Source organism: Hoplias malabaricus, chromosome 4 (assembly GCF_029633855.1).
Source record: "Hoplias malabaricus isolate fHopMal1 chromosome 4, fHopMal1.hap1, whole genome shotgun sequence".
Classification (NCBI taxonomy): Eukaryota; Metazoa; Chordata; class Actinopteri; order Characiformes; family Erythrinidae; genus Hoplias; species Hoplias malabaricus.
In genome coordinates, this window is record NC_089803.1 from 24,346,437 (window position 1) to 24,369,776 (window position 23,340).

The 23,340-nt window shown below is 39.1% G+C and overlaps 2 protein-coding genes across 4 annotated transcripts in view; one reads left to right on the forward strand and one right to left on the reverse strand.

Moving 5' to 3' along the window:
- Positions 1-250: 250 nt before the first annotated feature.
- On the reverse strand, positions 251-12,532 carry slc49a3 (solute carrier family 49 member 3). 2 transcript variants are annotated; one of them, XM_066667313.1, is made up of 11 exons: positions 12,416-12,532; positions 12,069-12,273; positions 7,162-7,320; positions 6,581-6,797; positions 6,414-6,490; positions 6,186-6,323; positions 5,753-5,869; positions 4,646-4,798; positions 4,305-4,462; positions 2,901-3,013; positions 251-1,801 (listed from the first exon to the last, which is right to left on the reverse strand). In XM_066667313.1, the coding sequence occupies exons 2-11, from the start codon at positions 12,204-12,206 to the stop codon at positions 1,620-1,622; spliced, it is 1,452 nt and encodes a 483-aa protein (XP_066523410.1). In that variant the 5' UTR covers positions 12,207-12,273; positions 12,416-12,532; the 3' UTR covers positions 251-1,619. The 2 variants fall into 2 exon arrangements, with proteins under 2 accessions (XP_066523410.1, XP_066523409.1); XM_066667312.1 differs by having other exon boundaries at positions 12,069-12,469.
- Positions 12,533-14,982: 2,450 nt separating this feature from the next.
- Positions 14,983-23,340, forward strand: part of LOC136693994 (polycomb group RING finger protein 3) — a 44,273-nt gene continuing 35,915 nt past the window's right edge. For both annotated transcript variants that reach the window (XM_066667316.1, XM_066667314.1), the window contains exon 1: positions 14,983-15,194. The gene's annotated coding sequence lies outside the window, so the exon portion shown is untranslated. The remainder of the gene's footprint in view (positions 15,195-23,340) is intronic.

Here is a 23,340-nt window from a genome sequence, read left to right on the forward strand (position 1 = left end):
ACACACCAACTTGATCCCCGGAGCGGGAATCGAACCCACAACCTCCAGCTGTGTGGCTGCAACACTACCTGCTGCACCACCGTGCTGCCCTGTTGTGATGCTTGCATCAAATACAAAATAGGCATATATTTTCCCAAAAAATGTTTTAACATTTGAAATATTGTCTTTGCAATATTTTCATCAGTTTAAATGACAAATGACAGGAAAATCATTGCATACTCTTTTATTTACATTGTTCAGAGCATCCCATACAATCATTCCTCCAACATAAACCTTGGAGATGTAGCCGATACGTTTGTTTTTGACCTATATTTGGTAAATATAATAGGAAAAAGTTAATTATGGAAAGTAATGCCTGTGATAAGACTGAAGGTTGTGGCAACATGGAAAACTGTTAATATGTACATCACCCTACAAAATTGTTAGTATGCAGTTCAATATAAATAAATTAGTTTGTTAATAAAATTAGATATTATTTATCGTGGCTTATAAAGTACCTTGCATTAAGAAGTGAACATTTCAAAAGTACAAATTTCAGATTCATAGCACATTAAAATATTTATTGGAATGATTAGACTTTTGACTAAATAAGTAGCACCCCAAAAACCTAAATTAAAGTATCCATCATTGTATCCTGCTTCCACACATTTTTTAACTGCTGACCTTAATACTTCCTTCAACTTTTTTATTCAGCATTATGTTTTTCATGACTTTGACCCTTTAAATAAAAAGAAAAAAAAACCCTGAAAATCCTGTAAACATGATATTAGTACATGCTTTAAATGCCAAGAAGTTACATTAAAGACACTATTAGAGTACACAGGTCTTTACGTGCTGTCTCTGGGCTGGAGGTCAGACCACTCGTTACAAAAAAACAGGTAAAAATGCCACTGTACCGAAGGCACACCTTGAGTACCATTAGCTATTGAACAAAACTTCTAAATTTGAACATATTTTAAAGCAGCTCTAAGTTGATTTATGCTACACCCATACATTCTTTATGTTTTAAAACTTGACCATTGTTAGATGTGTTTGCATTGTCTGTATCTTGTTGAATACTATACACACAGCAAATTGCCAATGTGAAATCAACATCACTGTTGTTAAATTAAAAATGTGTTAATACTTAACACTCTTTAACACTCTGTTAATTTCATATCAGTGTTGACTTAACACTACTTGTGCAATACATTTTCAGAGAGTTTAAGCATCTGCTGTGTTTTCTGTCTCTATGTGTATCTCCAGAGGTCTGTAGTCTTTTTGTATCTCTGTGCTTGTGCAGTGTAGTCTGTGTCTGTGCAGTGCTGCCTGTCAGTTTTGTGTCTATATTAGCAGTCCTCTCTGGTTTTGAACTGAGCATCTGCAGCATTGTCTGACAGTGTCTGTTCTGAGCCATCTGCAGACCTGTCTGTGCTAAGTTTCCTGCATTATTTCTCCATGCATCTGCAGTTCTCTGTCTGTGTCAGTGCTAAGTTATGCTGGCTGTCTCTCTACGCCTCTGCAATATTGCATGCCTATCTGCAGTGTTGTCTCCATGCTGAGATATCTGCATTTTGAAACGGTGTCTGTGCTGAGTCTTCTGTGGTGTTGTGATGGTGTCTATGTTGTCTGAGGTGTCTCTATGTGTCTATATTGCCGTGTGCCTGTCTTGAGTCGTCTCCAGGGTTGTCTGAATCGGTCTGTCCTGAGTCGTTTGGAGTTGCTCCTGCCTCAGCGCGTAATCGCCTGTACTCTGTATGGAAGAAGATCACAAAGCAGCAGGAACCCACACAACACAGGCCTGCCATCACGAGCACCGCCTCTGTGAGGGAGTGAAAAGAGAGCATGATGAGACAAATCAATGACTGGAACTCTGCCCAACACCATTATTATCAAGATACGTCCAGCCAACTACTACACAGCGGAAGTCTCTGTCTAGGCCTGTTCCCTCTTCACTACTGCTCCACTCACAGAGAACCTTATATGGTCCAAGTCAAACCTTATAGTGTTAAGTCATTTCAGATCATTTTCATTCTTTCTGTTATTAGTAAATTAATTTTTACGCATTTTAAAGACCATTGGGTAAAAATGTATTTACTGAGGAAAGAAAATAAAAAAGATCTGAAATTACTTGGAACACTAATTTTATATTAATGTTGAAGCTTGAATGTTTACTATCCCAAAAAAAAAAAAAAAAAATCTCACCAGTATCTGAGCGAGTATATGAAACCACATAAGCAAGTTTGGGATGATTAACAATTGTAATGTGGTGTGAAGGATTGGTGTGAGGATTTGTGAATGCAGTTATTGTATTCTCTGTGTATATCTCTGTGTAATATCTAATGTATATTGCTATCTGGTGAGGTATGAGCATCTATAATTCATAATCTACATTAGTATCAGGTTAGTAATATGTCTCGACTTGACATAATGTTTAAAGAGGAATTCTGTGTTAATACACAACTGGGCTGGAATGTAACTTGCCTTCACAATGAGTGGCTGAGGCGTGTTCCCTTTTACCATTCACATGCTAATGGGGGCACATACAAATGAGGTGTTGGTGGGGCTCAGAGTCTGCACTGGGACTATTATTCTGAGACACACTGAATTTAACACTGGCCCTGTTGTGGTTCATGGTAACTGCCTTCAAGTGATCTAAGACTCTGAGCTGTGAATTTTACTCATTGGTTTGATGAAGCTGTACTAAACGTGACATTCTGATAATTGCTTTGAAGACTTACACTAGGCAGAGTGTTCTTTGTACAGTTCAGTAAGTCAAATGTTATTCATACTGAATTACTGTAGGGTGTCCTTGCATTGAGAATTTTGTCATAGTCTTTTTATTTAAATGTGGTGCTGTACTTTCGATACCTTACACATACATTCAGAAATGTTATATGAGGAGTGTACTGTGCACTCACGCTTCCAGCTTAAGTTGGCATCTCCACCAGCAACACACACAGAGATCGGGGAGTCTGCCAGCTTTTTGGTCAAAGCTTGCAAGAGCACAATGTAGACAATGGACTGGATCTGCCTAAAGAAATACAGAAAAAGTGATCCCAAAAATATATTTTGTATGATTTTATACACTAGACATCCAAGAGCAACCACTATTATGGTAATATCATAATAATAATATTACTTATTTTTATGAATGTATATTCTCTTTTTTAAGCAAACAAACTCTTACTGCTCAGATAAACCTTTTAAACCCCATTTTCTGAGGTACAAAATATTTGCACAATACTGTATTTCATTTTGAATGGACCAAAACATTCCAAAATCACATAGAATTTCAGATATCAAAACTTTTCTTTTTACACCAACAACATATTGCAGAATGTATATTATACTCATCTAAGAACACCATGCATTTCTGCGTGGTACATTTACTAAAGGCCACAATGTTTTATCTTTTCATGCACGTCCAATTAAAACATTTGAAGCAATTATAGTGGCCCAATTCATCGTGGAGGTTTCATGCAATATAATGGGCAGATGTTGCATTCAAATATTTAATGAAAAAAAAGGGAAATGCACAAGCACCTCACATTACAACACAATATGTTTTTTCTAGGGGTGGGACTTGATTAAAAACATTAATTGAATTATTTAGAAGCTTTGTAATTAATTAATCGAAATTAATCACATTTTAATCACATTTCAAAATTTAGCATGAGAAATATTGATTTAAGTTTGGTTGATGAATGAATCAACGAACATATGCTTAAATTCATAATCTTGTTTATTTTCCCACCAGTCTACCACCAGTGAATTGGTCAGTTTGTCTGACGTGGACTTTGACATTTTGTTTCTGAATGTGAACCCCGACATGTGGTCGAGTGTTGACTGGCGACACTGTTTGCGTTACTGTTAACATTACTGACCTGCGCGCTAGCCCCTGTATGTTTTGCGTTGAGGTGGTAACGAACGGTGGAAGTGCTCCTGTGATAAGCAAACTCCTTTTGGCATAAAGTGCAAATAACAACATTTTTGTTTCTACTTCCATCTGATAGTTTCTTGTAATTAAATTTCCCATCCACCAGCGTAGTCTCTTCTGTCATCTCCATCATGTTCATCACATTGTGCATCGTTATAATTTGTATGCCTGGAAATTTCCATGGGGCGAAGTGTGATTAAAATGCGTTACATTTTTTGTTTCGTTATTTTCCCCATATTTAATTCATCGAAATTAATGCGTTAAAGTCCCACCTCTAGTTTTTGTGAATATTGCTATATTGCAAACACAATATATGATGATACCTAATTTATTTCTGAAAGGGTAATGATGCAATGTTTTATCATTTACCCTTGATACCACATACCCTGAAATAAAAATTAAACCAGCTGAAGTTGCCTCTCCAACAGGATAGGAGCATTCTACAGACAATTCCATGGCAACCGGGTAGATGGCGAATCCAAACATACCGAAAAGTGCACAAACTGCACTGACTACAGCTCTTTGCTCCCTTATTTGAGAAACCTGGTAGAAGACAGAGCACATAGTTATTTAAGTTTAAGAATGCAGCATCTATAACTGAGCTGAGAAGCAAGAACCTGTATTTGATCAAATCGTGTAGACAGTTTCATGCAAATTTTCCAACCATGATTAAATGATTGTACACCCTTGTCCTACAAGCATCAAGCATTTGGTTATTCTACTCACCACTGCAAATGCAGTGCAGGCCAAAGATGTAAGGCACATGTTTATTTTGGTAACCTCTGTGAATTTCTTAGTCTTGTCCACAAAAAGGCCAAGAAGGCCAGCACCAATCACTCCAAACACAATGAAGAGAGCGCCACACAGCCCAGCAAAATCCTGCCACATACAAAAAAAAAAAAAAAAAAAAAAAAGGCAATCAAACAACAATTTTTTAACAACAATTCACAGTCACACACAGGACAGAACTGATATATTGTATAACATTTAACTTATTGACACATAGGCACAAATAAAATTCTGTAAGTGGAATGCATGCCTTCTCGAGATAGAGTTGGTTTAAGGGGATTGCAGCCCAGGTTTCTATGTTTGCTTTGGCATCTAATAGTTTTCTATCAAAACATTTATTTAGTTGATAAACAGGCTGATTATCATAGAAGCTGGCAGAGTACCCAGGATATGTAAAGCACTTCTCCGAACACATAGCTCTAATGTGGAATAAATCTAGACAAAGTGGCTTAGCTCTCTGTGCCCAGCTTGGGTCAATACAGTTTAAGATCTTCTATTGACTTTACAGCAAGCCTAGACTGTCTAAGATGTATTGTCAAATTTAGGAACACAAAATATGAGAAACATTTAATTTGAGTTCATTAAAAAAAAACACTTGGGCCGTGAGACTACGCCCTCTGGAGTGAATGGCTCTTAATATAACATATTTAAAATGAGCTGGAGGAAACATTGAATGGGTATTTGAAAGATCAAACATCAATATCTGACATCACCAATGTTCTTGTGTCTTCATAGAAATTGTTTTGTATAAAGTCTTCCCAGAAGATGAAAAATTGCTACTGCAGCAAATTTGGACAAATAGGCTGGATTTCAAGGCTAACATTTGGACATATGGAATGGAATACAGTAGGAGTGAGTGTAACAATGCACAGGCTGTGGTTTTTAGACCATGGTGTAATATCATTATGATATGAAAATAAATAAGAAAAGCTTAATATTTTGTTAAAAGCTCAATCAATAAAGGCATAGCTCAAAACTACACCGTTGTGTATATTTTGATGTAAATGTCCTAAAAAGCCATTTGGAGTGATGCCATTCACTTACATTTGAATATCCTTTGACACAGAGAATCTGCTCCAGCAGTGTGGAGAAACAGGTGAAGATAGCAATGCCTGATCCAAAACACACCAGCAGGATTAGATAGGCTTTATTTCGCATCAGCTGAAGAACAAGAACCCAGTGCATCAGCAACAGTTTGAGCAGGAACTTCAGATACCTAAACTAATGTGCTAAGTAATACATGTAATTAAAAAATGTATTCAATGTATTCAATAATTATATGGGGTATCTGCACACTTTTGGATACATAACACGTCATACATGCAGTGTGCTTGATTCTGTACATTTTTAAGCTCATGCAAAATTACCCCCCAAACCTTGCATTTGTATTTAGAGGAAAAATGCAAATTTTTCCTAGTTTTTTTTTTGCAAAATACTGGGCTATAACTAATAGTTTGAACATATGTGTGTGCAGTACCAGTTTAATGCCCTGTAGGAAAGGTTCTGAACTGGAGGTCTCTGCACTGGCAGAGGGGGGCGTTGGGGGAACACTCTCCCTGATCCCCAATGTTGCTAGGAAACAGGCCACAGTGGCAGGTATAGCGTATATAAAAAGCTGCAACAGTAACAGAGGGTGTCAGTATAAGGAACGTAAAGTCATCCAAGCTCTGACTCTGACTTTAATTAAGGTTCATTGCTATCTTACCAGTGTACGAAGATTGTTGAATTTACTGATGATCAAGGGAGAGAAGACATTAGCAAACAGCAAGCCAAGGGGATTTGCTGGAAAAAAAATAGTAATATTAATTTTGATGTTCTACTTTATTCTTTACTTTTACAGAAAAGTAAGAGAGCTGCTAAAGGGAGACTCACACATAGAGGCTATCATGTTAGCTGTTGCTCGCTGGTGCTCAGGGAACCAGAGTGCTGCCAGTTTGGTGGGAGAGAAGACGACCAGTGGCTGGGCCAGAGCACCAAGAGACTGCCCTGCCATTACCACAGGGAACCTATCCCACTCTGGGACAAAGCTGAGCACTCCTACCACCCGCAGTACACTGCCAGCCATGTTGAGCCAGGAGCCGAGAATCAGCTGAGGAAAGCAGAGCAGATACACTCAAGGGACCAGATAAGACCTGGCTTCACTAAGAATTCATCAGTTGAAAGTCTTTGACATATACTCTGCAGGGAACAAGCTTAAATATTATATTAATTTGCTAATTTTAGCATAGAATTTCAATTTATATTTATTGTTTTATTTAACATACAGGGAAAAATCTATAATTCAGCACAGGTCACATTCTATGTTTTATTTTTTTTTCTTTCTGTGTTCAACTCAAAGTAAACATTAATTCTGGATTACATTGTGCAGAATATGTGCTCTGTACATTGTCACTTCTGCTCTTAAGTTGTTTAAAAAGAAAATGCACTTTGCCAGTGTGTGTTATTCTGCTTACAGTCAGCCGCAGGCCCAGTGCATCCAGCATCCATGTGGTGATGAAGCTGAGAGGAATGGCCACCACCATGTAGACCAGAGAGAGCCAGTTGACCTGGTCGAGAGACACATGAAGATCCTCTGCAGTCTGATCCGCCACTGGGGCAAAAGTCAACCATAACTACAAAACAAAAAGCACACAACACAGCAGCCAGTAATCCGGCATCAGACAGGACATCAAATAAAGATAATTCATCACACAATTAAACAAAACAATGTACAAACTAATTTCAAGGCCTCTTTCCGGTGTAAATATTTAATAAGTTTAATATTCCAGAACAGACATATATATGGCCACTATATATATATATATATATATATATATATATATATATATATAGTGGCCTGGAAAAGTTTGACATGAGTTAAGATAAAAGAAGTTCCCTACCACATGATGTGAAACTAGAATTACCCATGTCACACTCACATGAGCGAGGGTTTTTTTTAGAACAGAAACATGAATGATGAAATATTCAGCTGCAATGCAGCAAGCGATTTTATACAATATTTTTGTAAACATTCCTAAATCCAGAATTTACAATGTACATTCAAATGTACATTTGTGTTTATTGGTGACCTTTGGACTACTGTGCACCTCTTTCAACCAATTAATGATAGATATGTAATTAACTTTTAATCCCTTAAACATTTCACTTATTTTTCACTATTATCAGTAATTGTTATTTAATTTGTGTGTTAACTACTCAGTTAATAGCATGCAATTTGTAAGCTATGGAGTCATTAGCTTCTGTGGGTGATCTGGGCATCATCTGAGATATCTTGTACCTATATGTGCTCCTGTCAAACGCTCACTTTAAAGTGCAGTCAGAGACAAGGCATCACATACCCATATACATCACAGTGTATGCTGCAGTTATCAGAGACCACCTGCCATTTATATAATTTCCCATTAAATGTAAAAAGAGAGAAAGGACTCCAACGTAGAATCATTTTACTCATGTATCTGTTCAGCAAATTGCCTTCTATATTACTGACATACAGCAATCATCATTGTTTGGTAAGAGAGTGTAAGTAATCAATATATATTGATTATATTTCAAGGCTTGGTACAGGGTCCTGGTGAAGACATTACAAAACAGCAATTAGTAAAACAGAGAAAAGCTATGTGTTAAATCCAGTGGTTTTAACCTGAGGTTGCGGAGGGCCACAGCACAGCAGGGTCGCGTATTTAGTCTGATCTCACCCATGAAATGCTTTGGGTTTGTTTCAAAATTTGAGTCAGCAGTGCTACTGGCCCACAGCACTTGAGTATGGGCATCTGGCTGAACAGCATTGTGTCCTTTATCCAGGCTACTGTTTTCAAGTGATTAAACTCATTATGTGCAAAGTCATAACAATCAGCGGCATATTAATTCTCCTGTACATAGACACAGAGGTCACGTAATTCAAAACCAGGAATGAAAAGTGCTGATAATCAGTGTTTTGCTGAGGCTCTCTATCATTTGGAATAATAATGACCTCTGGACACTCTGTGAGACACTAAACCAGCAGGAGCTAGAACTCTTCCTTCAAAACTCAGGTCATTTTAAGTCAATTTTAGTTTCACTCCTTGTGGTCCTTTTTTTAATGTGATAAAAGGGGCACTGGTACTTCGTCCTAAAGGTGAATTACAGCTCAAAATGGCCATCAGAACTGGACAGAAAACTATAACAATATTTTATTGTTACTTTGAAAAGATTACATCACAAAAAGCTTTTTTTTCGGTACTTGGTCAACTTCATGTTTTACTATAGAAAGTGGATAGTGTCCTTCTATCCTGTCAGATATATACATACACACTGCGCAAAAAATTAAAAAGCGAACACTTAAACAACGCAATATAACTCCAAGTCAATCACACCTCTGTGAAATCAACCTGTCCAGTTCGGAAGCAACACTGATTGTTCATCACTTTCACCTGCTGTTGTGCAAATGGAACTGACAACAGTTAGACATGAGAGGCAATTAGCAAGACAACCCCTATGAAGGAGTGGTTCTGCAGGTGGTGACCACAGACCATTTCTCTGTTCTCATTCTTTCTGGCTGATGTTTTGGTAACTTTCGCATATTGTCTGTGCTATCATTTCTAGAGGAAGCATGATGTGGTGTCTACAAACCACAGAAGTCGCTCAGGTAGTGCAGCTCATGCAGGATGGCACATCAATATCAGCTGTGGCAAGAAGGTTTTGCTGTGTCTGTCAGCACAGTGTCTAGAGCATGGAGGAGATACCAGGAGACAGGGCAGTATACCAAGAGACGTGGAGGGGGCTGTAGGAGGGCAACAATTCAGCAGCGGGACTGCTACCTCCTCCTTTGTGCAAGAAGGAACAGGTGGAGCAGTGCCAGAGCCCTGCAAAATGACCTCCAGCAGGCCACTAATATCCATGTTACTGCAAAACTGTCAGAAACAAACTCCATGAGTGGGGTATGAGGGTCCAACATCCACAAGTGGGGCTTGTTCTTACAGCAAAACACAGTGCAGGGAAATCAGCATTTGCCAGAGAACACCAAGACTGGCAGATTTCCCACTGGCACCCTGTGCTCTTGACGGCTGAGAGCAGGTTCACACTGAGCACATGTAACAGACGTGAAAGAGTCTGGAGACGCTGTGGAGAACGTTCTGCTGTCTGCAATATCTTCCAACATGACCGGTTTGGTAGTGGGTCAGTAATGTTTTGGGGAGGCATTTCTTTGGATGGTTGCACAGCCCTCCATGTGCTAGTCAGAGGTACCCTGACTGCCATTAGGTACCGGGATGAGATCCTCAGACCAATTGTGAGACCATATGCTGGTGCAGTGGGCCCTGGGTTCCTTCTGATGCATGACAATGCTAAGCCTCATGTGGCTGAAGTGTGTGTCAGCAGTTCCTGCATGATAAAGGCATTGATGCTATGGACTGACCTGCCCCTTCCCCAGACCTGCATCCAGTCGAGCACATCTGGGACATCATGTCTCGCTCCATCCACCAACACCACGTTGCACCACAGACTGTCCAGGAGTTGACTGATGCTTTAATCCAGGTCTGGGAGGAGATCCAACACCTCATCAGGAGCATGCTGACCTCATAGGGAGGTCATACGGCATGTGGAGGCCACACACACTACTGGGTCTCATTTTAACTTGTCTTGAGGATAGATCAGCCTGTAATTTCATTTTCCACTTATCTTGAATATAGTTCCAAATCCAGACATCCATGGGATCATTTTGATCTACATTCATTCATTCATTCATTATCTGTAACCGCTTTTTCCAATTCAGGGTCACGGTGGGTCCAGAGCCTACCTGGAATCATTGGGCGCAAGGCGGGAATACACCCTGGAGGGTGTGCCAGTCTTTCACAGGGCACCACACACACATTCACTCACACCTACGGACACATTTGAGTCGCCAATTCACCTACCAATGTGTGTTTTTGGACTGTGGGAGGAAACCGGAGCACCCGGAGGAAACCCACGCGGACACAGGGAGAACACACCAACTCCTCACAGACAGTCACCCGGAGCGGGAATCGAACTCACAACCTCCAGGTCCCTGGAGCTGTGTGACTGCGACACTGCCTGCTGCGCCATCGTGCCCCCCATTTGATTTACATTGATCATTTTTATTTTATTTTGTTCTTAATGCACTATGTAATGAACAAAGAGCTGTGTATATTTCTAATATGAACATCTAATTCATTAGGCAAGTGTCAAAAGTAACGTATCATATGGGACACTATGGGGTATGTACATTCAAATGCTTTGGACACCTCTGGTAAACTGGCATTTGTAGGTTATAAACCTTAAAATTAGGTTGTTTTTTTTTTATCCCAACTTAGCATTATTTAATTAGAGTATATATTTTATTACACAGTCACACTCACTACCCCCCCCCCCCCCCACACACACACACACACATGCTCAAATCACCCATTAATTTACAATGACCTTATTATTTTTAGACCATTTTGGCCTGTGCTCCTTCAATGGTCAGAAGCACCACTGAACCACCACCATAAATCAGGCATTACTGTAATAATTGGTATTAGTATGTGTTGTGCTGGGGCGGCACGGTGGGACAGCAGGTTGTGGGTTTGAGTCCCACTCCGGGTGACTGACTGTGAGGAGGTGTATTTTCCCTGTGTTCGTGTGGGTTTCCTCCGAGTGCTCCTGTTTCCGCCAACACATGTTGGCAGGTGGACTGACGACTCAAAAGTGTCTGTAGGTGTGTGTGTGTGTGTGAGTGAATGTGTGAGTGTGTGTTGCCCTGTGAAGTACTGGCAGGTTTGTCCTCCAGGGTTTGTTCCCACCTTGCGCCCAGTGATTCCGGGTAGGCTCCGGCCCCAGCGCCACCCTGAATTGGATAAGCGATTTCATTCAATGAATGAATGTATTGTGCTGGTACATTAGATCAGACACAGTGTTGCTGCTGGAGATTTTAAACACTGTGCCCAGTCACTGGCTTCTCTGTTAGACATACCTACTTTGTTGGTCCACCTTGTCGATGCAAAGTCAGAGACAGTAGCTCACACAATTTGTGTTGGTGGTTCTCAAGTCTGTTGGCTGGATATACTTGATTGGTGGATTCTCCATTCAGCAATGCCATTAGAAGGGATTAATAATTCCAGCAGCACTGCTGTGTCTGAACAACACAAATTAGCAAACCACCACCTCGTCAGTGTCACTGCAGTGCCTCTAAAAGTTTGCAGACTTGTAGAAAGCACAAAATCATTAATTTGATTTCAATAAATTGTGTGTATGTGTGCTATGAAGCACATTGTTTCCAAAATTACATCATGGATTAAAACATAACCGCCAAAAATGAAAAGAGTAAGAGGATTTTGAGACAGAACTCGACCCAGTAAATACCAGACAACTCTGAGGAACCTACCACCGAATTCGAGCAGTTCAGAAGACAGAGCACACCGAGGATGAACCATCTTCTTCTGTAAGCTGTGAACTCGGCTGTTCTCCTCAGACTTGGACCGCGTTCACCATGTTTTTGGCTGTCGAGCTCTCCATCCTCCATGGATCAGAGTGAAAGAGCAGAGAACAGGTCGCTGAAATCCTTCCCTGGTTCCAGAGAAACATCAATTCTGAGAGAGAAAGAGGAAGCATTACTGACCCCTCACAACTCTCAGCAAACTGAACACAGAGTCTGTACGAGCCATGAGTTAACACCACCGGCCACACGGAGCTGTAGTAGACCTGTCAGAGTTAGTTTTAATGTATAATCACTTGCTGTTCCCTCGTTGTTCTTAACAGAAACAGAGCTCAGGTGGTAAGAGTACAGTGAGAGTTGGACTGAAGTAACCACGCCTTTTCCCTCGTGACCAGTGACTCAGAGCTGCAGCTGTGTAGCCGCGCCATTCGCCCACAGCGCCATTCAGCCCAGCAAATTCACCTGGGTCCGGGCCCAGACCTACAGGCCCAAAGGTTTGGTGGACCATTATGGTCAGGGAAAGTTTAGGATATCACAAATGTCAAACCAAACACAAGGCGTTCCTACAACACGGTTCCTTTTTTTTGTGAAACACTCGGTAACACTCAGTGTCAAGTCTCTGTTCTCCTTAACCGCTCACAAGAGTTCTGAGCATTTCTCAAAATGTTGACGGTTGGGAGCTCAGAGGGTCTGCTTGAAGAGCAGAATTACTAAAATGAATGCTTGTGTAGCAAGGTTAAAATGGAGGTTCTTGGAAATACTGCTAGTGTCTGCAAATAGTGTATATTTAAATCTGTCTAGTGAGGAATTTCTGTAGGTTTTTGATAAGTGAGTATATACACCTAATTAAGATGTGAAAAATACTTTTCATAGTTAATGATATGCTGTGAAAATGCACAAATTAATGACTTTGCTATTACATGGTTTACAAAAGCCATACATGTCTTAAAGAAGTCTTTTAAAATATATTAAGACATTCTTAAGAGAATATTTAGGGACTTCTCTGTTTTTTCCATATATATATTTAAGAACATTTCAGTAAAAAACCTTTATCTTATAGTCACCTTTCAGTCATTAACTAACACCCTATACATTCATCTCTGTTCGTCACGTTAATATAATTTTACCTAATATAATATAACCTAATGCCTTAAAAGTGGCTTAGGGTAAATACACCTTTACTGCCTGTCTCCACTTACACATCTGCTCCTTGCCTGCAGCCAGATTCAGATTTTAGATTAAATCACATGTAACTGCCAAAACAAAACTAAGGGCAATCCACAATCTCCTTTAATTGCAATCTCTTCTAATCACTTGAAATTGATGAGTTTCTACCACTCTTCCCAAGGAGGTGGGGGGGGGCTTGTAAATTAAATATACACAAAAAAAGAAGATATAAATAAATAACTGCTTTTAAATTCCACCACAACACCAAATACGCAACTTCTAAATTAGAATTTCATGAAAAAAAGTTACCTGTAGGGTTATTTATTCATTCAGTCAGCCCGTAAAGAGCTAATAGCCTGTATATCCTACATTATAAAAACATTGTCTTAGCAAGTTTTAAGTGGAGGAATATAGCGTAAAATGCTGGTGAACTGTAGTTAATACAGATCTCAACAGCTAAACTGTCCTGTGGAGTCTAGTCCTGTGGAACACTACATTCAGCCTTAAAATCTAGAGCAAGAAAAAAACAGCTAGTATTCTTGGTACAAAAACATTTTTAGAAAAAAATATTGTGGCAATATTTACCACAAATATTAAGTTGTATGTGTGTGTGTGCTCATAAAAGGAGAGAGAGATTACTCTCTCTTGATTTTTAAGTTTTAGAGGTTTTTACATTAATATTTGTTATGGTGGGATGGTATGGTAATTTGTCAAGGTTGTTTCCCTTTTTGTGTAATGCCTCTTGTGGTTTACTTTTCTTATTTATCCCCCACCAGTGTAGGCTGGAAGATGGGTAGATCAATGACCACCAAATTGTTTGAGTGATTCATCAGTGAGTTTAATCATGAAAGAGATTGGATTATGCAAATGCCGTGTCAGCGTCTTCTTTAAAAACACCTAAATATTTTCATTATAGTACAATATTTTCCCATACTCATTCTTCAGAAACCCACATCCCATATTTTTATGCCATTTCAGTTTTTATTCTCTGAAGTCCACTTTTCAGATATTTCTGTGTGTTTATGTACAAATCTGTTGCTATCCAATTCCACTTAATCACCTTGTAACCTCTCCTTATGTTTATTTTTTAAGGACAAAACCTCTGAATAAAAGCAGTTAGGTCCGATTACTTCCTTTCTTGTAGCATTAAAAAATGACCTAAAATTTAAATAGTTTGAAAACTACAAGCTAGAAGTTTTTATTCATCACTGCGTTTGTTGCATCAAGGAAAAATAATAATAAAAAAGCATTTGCATTGATTTGTTCTGCTCTATCCAAAAGTACATAGACGTTTTGGTTTAGATGATTTAAAAACAGTGATATTGATGTTAGAGATTGTGAACATAGTGTATAAATACTTATTTTTTAATACTTCAAGATTTACCATAAAATGATGAGAGAGGATGTTTGAATTTTAAATTTGTGTTTAAAATATATTACACAAAATCTATTTAAAACTTATTTGTACACATAATATATATTGCTGCGCTGTGGTTTTATGTTGTGCTAGACGCCTGAAGAACTACACACTTTTCCAATGTATACAAGATCTATAACTAAACAAAGTTCATTTGACTTCTTGTGGTGTGATAAGTACTGTGGCTATCATTATCATAATACAGCTACGTCATCAGAATTACCATATTTAACCAGGAATGTTTGCATCGTCCAAAGGAACCTCACACAGTAGCTACTTTTCAAATAACCAGTGTAAAGAGGAATAAGTCAGGCTCCCCCATTCACTCCTCCAGGCTTTGGGTCGTGGAGCTTTTTGCGCATGCGCAGCGCGGCCCGGCGTCTCGGCCTCTTTCGGCAGCGCTCGGCGAATTTCGCCTCTTTGTTTTACTGATAGTGGATTTAACTCGGATTCGAGCCCGATCTCCAGCGGAGTCCTGCGCTCGGACACAGGTTAGTGCTTTTAAACTGGACCGGATCGCTGCGGGAGTGTGTGTGGCCTCGTGTTTTTGGTTCGGTAGGCTCGGGGTTGTGTTTTATTGAGGTCTGTTTCAGTGGTGGCGGTAGCAGTGCGGTGCTGTGGGGACTCTCTCACTGAGAGAGAGAGAGAGCGAGAGAGAGAGGGAGAGAGCTGTGGTCGAGCTGGGTATGGCGACGCCGGGCCCTCCACTTCCTCACCGGACTGACTGCTCTTTTACACTAAAACAGGCAGAAAGTGGGGTTTGGAAGATCTTGAGCTGGTCAGACACGAGCCTCCTTTATCGCGGAGCCCCGTGTCTCTCTGCTGTTAACTGTGTGTGTCCCTCTCTCTGCGTGGTGTGGACTGTTTGGTGGAGAAACCAGTTCTCCTTTTTTTCTTGAGTCTGGAATGTTCTTAGAGAGGAGCAGAGTACAACCAGTTCGCCACTTCAATGCTTTAAAAGTTAGGATAGTGCTCGTGGGAAGGTATTCGTAAGGCCATAGTCTCATCCACACGACGTGACCGAGATAAAAACAAAGTTAAAAGCCCAGAGCCCTGGTACTAGGCTTATAACCTGTTCCTTGGCCAGACTCGAACCGCAGCTGGAGCCAACAAGTCAGGCTCCAGTAGAGCTGCCTTCATGTAATGATGCACTGAACGATTTACAGCAAAACTAAGCGGACGGAGCTCGCCAGCCGCTGAACTGATAGCAATATTAAGCTGTCAGCCCTAAAGCCTGGCTGCCAGCCACATCAGTGATCAATCTTTGCTGCTGCCTTGTAGATCAAGACAATCAGCTGTGGATGGCTGATGTTCTGTCATTCACACTAATCCCCATCAGGAGTCTCCATTTTGGCATACACTCAACTTTTTCTGTTTTGGCACAGTGAAGTCTGGAGTGTTTATCTGTGTTGGACCCATTACCTGATTGTAAAATGTCCAGTGGTCACTTGCTTGCATAAAGCCTTCGTGGCCTGAAGTTCCCCATTTACCAAAGGTGAGCTAAAAGCAGTCTCTTCAGGGAAAAACAGTTAAGTGCGAAAGAAACATTTGTAACTGTACATTCACACGTGTGACTAGACTTATTGAATGTACACACACGTGGAGATGGTGGGCAGCCACCGTGCTCTAGAGGAATTCTTCCTTGGATGTTGAGGCAGGTGAAAGCACTAATCCCTCACTCGCCGCTCCCCCCCCCCATTTTGTTTTTTAGGAACTGTGGAACAAACAGTGAATTTGTTTTATTCTAAACCGACTTCTCAAACCTTAAGGTTTTTAAAAACCCTGTTTCCACAAAAGGTGAGATGCAGTGATGAGTAAATCATTTCAACCCAATATTTAAATAATAAATAATACGTAGGCAACATTTTTAACATTTTTACATGGGACAGGGCCATGTTTACCACTGTGTTGCATCACATCATATTTAACACCACTTTGTAAACTTTAGGGAACTAAAGAGACAAGATGCTGTAGTTTTGAAATTAAGATGTATTTCTATATTTGTCTGATATAGGATTCAGCTAATCAACTGATTATTTTATAATGCAGCACATTTGCACTGCATACCAACGTTTCTGGAAATTTTGTAATTTTTAGATACACACACACACACACACACACACACACACACACACACACATCAGCCAGATGCTCATATCCAGAGTGTTTTTGATCATGATGCAAAAGTAGGTTAATGTATCTTTAGAAACTTGTTAAAAGACCTGCGGTTATAATGAGCTTACTGGGTAAGCAAAAACCAACATGTCCCATGGAAAACAATACACACTACATCTGATCAATCCATTATACCACATCATGGAAATCCTTACAGTACTGAAATCAGGCCAACATTGATTGACTTGGTTTGGTTTGGTTTGGTTTTGCTGTTGTGTAAAGCTCCTCAAATGTTGTGTGGATATGGTCTGTTCCAGTTTGACCACTTCATCAGTTCTTTGTCATATTATGCTTTTATACACGGTTCTTACTCTGTCTAAACAGCCCTGTTCAAAATGAGCAGTTTCAGTGACTGTTCCTTTAAATGAGAATGAGCCACTGCTCAGTTAATCGTGAGTGCTCAGAAGTGAGGCATGAAAAGCAGAAACTTTGATTGGTTCTTTCTTCTCTTATTTAATCTGTAAACCAATTTCTTAATTCTCCTCGTGTTGGTTTTTTTACCATTTAACGTTGTCTTTGTGCTCTCACATAAACGTGAGTTCAGGGCTGTGACTACAGAGACTCCGACTAGTAGGGGGGACAGTTTTAAAATGTCTTCACTCTCTAGCCACTTTCGCACTCTTGAAAAATGCTGGAGTGTCAGGTCTGGAGATGTCCTGGAGTGGTACTTTAACACATGCAGTGCATAGCAGGGAATTTTCTGTCAGACCCTTTCGTGCAATGTTCTGCATGCTTTAGGCATGGGACAGACCCTGTGCAGGATATAGAGAGGCATTCCCCAGAACTAGTGCCTCCATTCACACATGCACTGACATGGACGTTACCTGGAGTTTCTACCAGGGAGCATGAAGTCAGCGTGAAGTCCAGAACAAATGTCACGGGTGTTCGCGTTCACACATACAGCTCTTCCAGGTAAAGTCCAGAACGATTCTGGATTACAGTTCGTGTGAGAAAGAGGTTTATGTAAAATGAAGCATAAAATCAGAACAGCTAATTTTCCCTTATTTCCTGACTCGGGTAGACCACAAAAAACAGACTGGGTTGGTTATTTAACAGTTTCTTGGGTTGGTTTGCACTTCAGAATTCCCAAATTAATGTGGTAATTTTTTATATATATCCCCTTTTAAATTTCTTAGGCCTTAAACAGTGTATTTGTTTTCATTTGCAACCACTGTTGATGTGTCTTTTAAAATTCATCAAACGCCTGGCTCCTATCCACAACACTGAAAAATTCAGTCTGTATGTTTCTCTGGAATGACACATTTTACACCAAACCCCTCCGAATGTTTTGTTTACATTTTAACCATTAGCTTATTCAGGCTTTCTGCAAAGCCAGTGGGATTCCCCTTTTAAGAGATATAGTCTGTTTTTTATTTGATTTTTTCAGGTTATTACTAAATGTTTTCTTCGCATTCTTGTGTAGGAGAGGTTGAATCATTATACACAGAAGAAAAGGTGCCAATATCAGTGGGAGCTAAATGCCTTTTAGAGAGCTGCCTGTAGCCTAATGGTCAGAATAAGGTTTGGTTTTCTTCTTTGGGTAAAGACAAGCACTCCTATTTTGAGCTTGACCTATGTGGAGAGGAAAGTTCAAAACCCAATTTGAAAAGGTGGCCTCAGTGGGGCCTGCATTTTGTTGCAACCTCCAGCTCACTGGCAGCAGCTGAAAGGTTTTCGGTTGAAACAAAGCTGTCCGTGCAGCCTGTGTTTTTGGTGTTTGTCTGGGAAAACAAGTTCTAAAACGGGTAAAGCCTGTGGTCACACATTTAGCAGTGAATGCAGCCATTCTTGCTTATATAGTTAATGTTTTGAAAACATAGCAAATAATGTGCAGAAATTCTGTTGTGTAAAGTGTAACCTCAAAAACTTAACATTGTGCATGTTTTTTTCTACTTCTTCTTCTTCTTTCTTTTTTTGCTTCAAGCCCCAACCTTGATCTCATACTAGATTTTACACACTGTATTGATCCTGTAATTAGCACAGTGTATTTGATATTAGGTGTTTTCTTAAATCTCACGTTCAGCCCTCTAAGATGTAACTAGCACCATTTTCTCTTAGAATAAATATGGTGATTGTCTTAGTCCTCCTAATGCAGTGTATAATAATAGTTTAGCTTTTCTCTGAAATCTCTATGAAATCTCCATTTATTGAGATGTTGTTTGCTGAATACTTGCTGATATTATCCAAACTTGTCAAATAAGCAAAGATAAAACTGTAAATAAGTCTGGATTACCTTGAGGTATTTCACTGTGAAATGCCAAGAGGGCCCTGTATTACAATCAATATTCAGTGCAGTTCCGGATACTTTCTTTCATAATTCATTAATGTAGGCCTAATTATGTTTCATTACAATGTCAATTTGTAGACATGAGTGAGAGTATGTGCCACAGAGCGTTACTTTATGGAGTGTTTATTTCAGCTCCTGCACAGGGCCTCTTCCTCTCCTGTGTGTCATGTGGGCGCTGTGAAGGGGTGTAAAGCATCGATCAAGCCATTTATTTCTGCTGGCATGTCAGAAGTGTAGTTGGTTCCAGAGTTGTATGTCGGTTTCTTGATGACGTGAACACCCTCTGTGCTGTCAGCTGGTAAATGATGTAATCAGACTTTGTTATTGCCAAAGCCCTGTGTCTTATAGTGATCTTTACTGAAGACTCTGATTGTGAAAGACCACTGTTTAGCATAACGGATGATCCACTATATCTTGCTTAAACTCTGAAATATTAATGTACTTACACTGGATATCCTGCATTAATTTACTGATTTCCTTACAAAGAGTTGTAAAAGTAGTGCATTATGGTTGAAAAGAAACTTTTGGTAAAGCTTTAAATGACCTGTACTTTGTGCTGTCTTGAACAGTCAGTCACTGAATATAGCAACACCATTGAATTTCCCTCTGGGATCAATAAAGTATCTATCTATCTTCCAAGAATGGAGGTCTTCATCATAGAGTCTGAAATATGGGTTTTGCGCCTTCATCTGTTTTTCTGTGTTTTATCCTTGAAATATATTTGACCCTTAGGGCTGGTTTCACGGACAGGGATTAAGCTTAGTCTTCATTAATTAATTGTCTGTAACTGCTTATCCAGTTCAGGGTCGCGGTGGGTCCAGAGCCTACCCGGAATCATTGGGCGCAAGGCAGGAACACAACCTGGAGGGGACGCCAGTCCTTCACAGGGTGACACACAAACACATTCAAACCTATGGACCCTTTAGAATGTTTCCTCAACATTTACTAGTTTCCAGGTTTCTTTGTGCGCTCAAAACAAGTCTGATGTTTTTCTGAACCCCAGTGTCAGTAAATGGCTAAAAAATAAATAAAGTGTGTCAGTAGGGTATGGTAGGCTTTCTCTCTCACTCTCTGCTCACAACAGTGAAAAGGTATCTGTAGTTTTTAGACAACAAATATTGAAAAGCATGAACTGGATATTGCTCTATTACTGCTCCATATGTAGGTAGAATTGATTTATTTTTGCCATAGATGGAACTGACTCTATAAATTTGGGAGAACGCTAACTACATGAAGGTAATCACAGCCCTAAAGTGTTACAAAACTAAACATCTCAAGTACCAAATGAGTTTCTGTGGTAATTCGATAAAATAACTTACAGATAAGTTAAACTTCAGCCGCCTACAAACAACATTTTTTTTTCCCCTCGCAAACATATCATTCCACATTTAAGAAAGAAATATGGAGCTTCTGAACGTAAACAAGCCAGAGAACAGAATTTCCCACAATCGTAGAGCTCCCCTTTTAAATGCGTAGTTCACAATTGTAATCAAAAGACACTTTTTCATAAAATTCACAAGATGTTTCCTCACCATCCAATCTTTAATCTATTTGTGTGCTCGAAACCAGTCTGATGGGTTTATGAAGCCTCAGTGTCTGTAAATGAATGAAAAAACAAACGAGCTCTGTCCTGTATGCTAGTTTTTCCCCTCTCTCTCTGCTTATGGCAAAGGCATCTAGAGGTGTTTTACACAACAGAGAGAGCTCCAAACATTGAAAAGCACAGACCGAAAAAGGATTGCTCTATTCCTGCTCTATAGGTAGTAAATATTTACTTAATTTTGATGTTTCGGATCACTTAAAGTGGAAATGTCTCCAAATTCAGGCGATGGCTAACTACGTGCTACTAAAGTGCTACAGAACTGAACAGCTCAAGTTACAATTGAGTTTCTGTAGTAAATCAAACAGTGAATAAGAACTTACAGACAAGTTAAACGTCGGCCACATACAAACAACAGTCATTATTCTCCCTCAAACACACCATTCCATCTTAAAAGACGATGAGCTTAGAGCTGCATTTCCTCACAATCATGGATGTTCCCGTTTAATGTTATTAATGTTGTGATCATACTGTTGGCTTTTAAAAAAATGATCAGGATCATAAACTGGTGTGCCTGTTTGTTTTTTGATTATAATAGGTGTATTGCATACAGTTCAGTGATCCTGGATATTGTGTAATGTGATATAGTATTGTTTTGTACATCAGATTTTCAGCAATATACAGTACTGGGCAGAGGTTTTAGGCACATGCAAAAAATGTTGGAAAGTAAAGATGACTTCAAAAATAATGGAATTAATTATTTTATTACTTAAAAGAAAAAGACAAAGTGCAGTAAACAATAAGAAACGAAAGAAAGTCAGTGTGATGACCATATGCTTTATTTTATTTTTCTCTCAAAAATATTAGTCCTAGGTACAGTTTTAAAAAGAAATTAGATGGTAATTATACTGAGTGTCTTGGAGAATCTGCCACAGTTCTTTTAAGAAGTTCGATTGTCACACCTCCTTTTTTTTTTTTTTAAATAAGATGCATTTACAGACATACAATTTTTTTTAAATTGGTAAAGTAAATCTAAAATGTTTTTGTACTGACTCAATGATGCACAATTCATAAAATAAATATGAGAATTTGTACTAAAAAAAAAATTTAAACATTTTCACAGTACTTTGTGTGTATTAAATGCGTTAAAATGATGTGCCTTTAGCTTATGTCTGTGTTTTAAGGGGGTATGAAGTACTCTGTGTCTAGTGCATCATCTGCAGATGCTTTGTGAATAATCTTCTGGTTAAGTGAGTACTAGTCTAATATTTGGGAAGTTTTCTGATGTAAAATAATCAAAGCAGGAAGAGAGAAAGGGGGCACAAGACCTCTTTCTCAGTAAAGAAAAGCATGAACCACATGTTTGCCTACGAATGGCGAAAAGCCTTATTGTGTCAAAGTTCTGTTATCAAGTGGAACGGAGCTTTATCAGCGCGTTAAAATGCACTGCTACTATTGTAATAACTCTGGATTGCCATAAATGCAAACATGCTTAATTTGAGTGCAGCGAATGTGTGTGTGTGCGCACACAAGTGCACATTTGTTTTAAAAAGCTTGCCCTCAGTAGCAGCCTCTGTGTGTTTTCTTTGAGCTCTTCATAACACCAATAATAATAACTGACAACATGGAATCTCCTTTTGTTTTCTCTGGGGGTTTGATATCTAGGCTCTGTGTATAAGGCTGCATGGGTTTTTAGCATAACAATGCATGCCTTGTTAAAGGATTTCAGAGCCTATTTAAAGATGATGAATTGGGATTGAGTGAGATTAAGGTATTTTAATGGCTTGGATCTGGCCTCTTGGATATTTGTATTCTATTAAAACAAATTAAAAACAAGTTACACAACTTCTGATTACTGGTAAATGATCATCATCTTGGTTAAAGTGACCAGAGGAATCTAGGCCACTTTTCCAAGTTGCAGTCTTTAACTTGGTCCATGCTAGTAAAGCACAAGTGACTGCTCACTAAGTACACACTGCTTGTGACCTTCATTTAATAAGGAGCTTCAGGCATAACAGATCATAAATTCTTCCTTTCTTTTCTAATAAATAACCTTTAGAAATACATAAAATGTGACTGCATTAACAGTCTGATGTAATCTCTTTAACAAGTTTTTACTCGTGATGGTGTGAGGTAAAATGCTTAGGTGTCATTATTGTATTACAGTAGATGTGCTGCTCTGCAGCAAGTCACTTTTTTGTAGCAGACTGCCTTTATATAGAGTTCATAGCAGTTGAACAGGAGTTAAACATATGTGAATAATTGTTCGGAATTACTTAAATATTTTTGGAAGATATGCTGAGGCTGAATGTGCATAAAAATGTGTATTTTCATGTTCTTTAATTGGTTAGAAATTTTGACAAGTATACAAGTATTCTTTCTTTCACATTTGGCCCTATTAAAATTTCACTTGACTTTCATAGTACAAAATCCAGGTCTATACCTTGTTTATATTCCTAATAAAATGTATTATCATGCTCAGTATTTTGCATTAAAGTAATGACATTTATTGTCTGCCTGTATTGCATAGACATACAGCGCTCCCAAAAGCACTGTGTTATTTTTACACATTTACCTCACTGGGATAGAAAATTGTCCATGTATGTAGCCACTGTTGTTATCAGTCAACATATTA

Bases quoted from the DNA above. Each gene is read 5' to 3' on its own strand.
- slc49a3 (XM_066667313.1), bottom strand. From the start codon at position 12,206: ATGGAGGATGGAGAGCTCGACAGCCAAAAACATGGTGAACGCGGTCCA. The intron at 6,491-6,580 runs GTGAGTCTCCCT...TTTTTTTTCCAG, and splicing joins TAACATGATAGCCTCTATGT to CAAATCCCCTTGGCTTGCTG. The intron at 3,014-4,304 runs GTATGTGGTATC...GTATTTCTTTAG, and splicing joins GGTTTAATTTTTATTTCAGG to GCAGATCCAGTCCATTGTCT.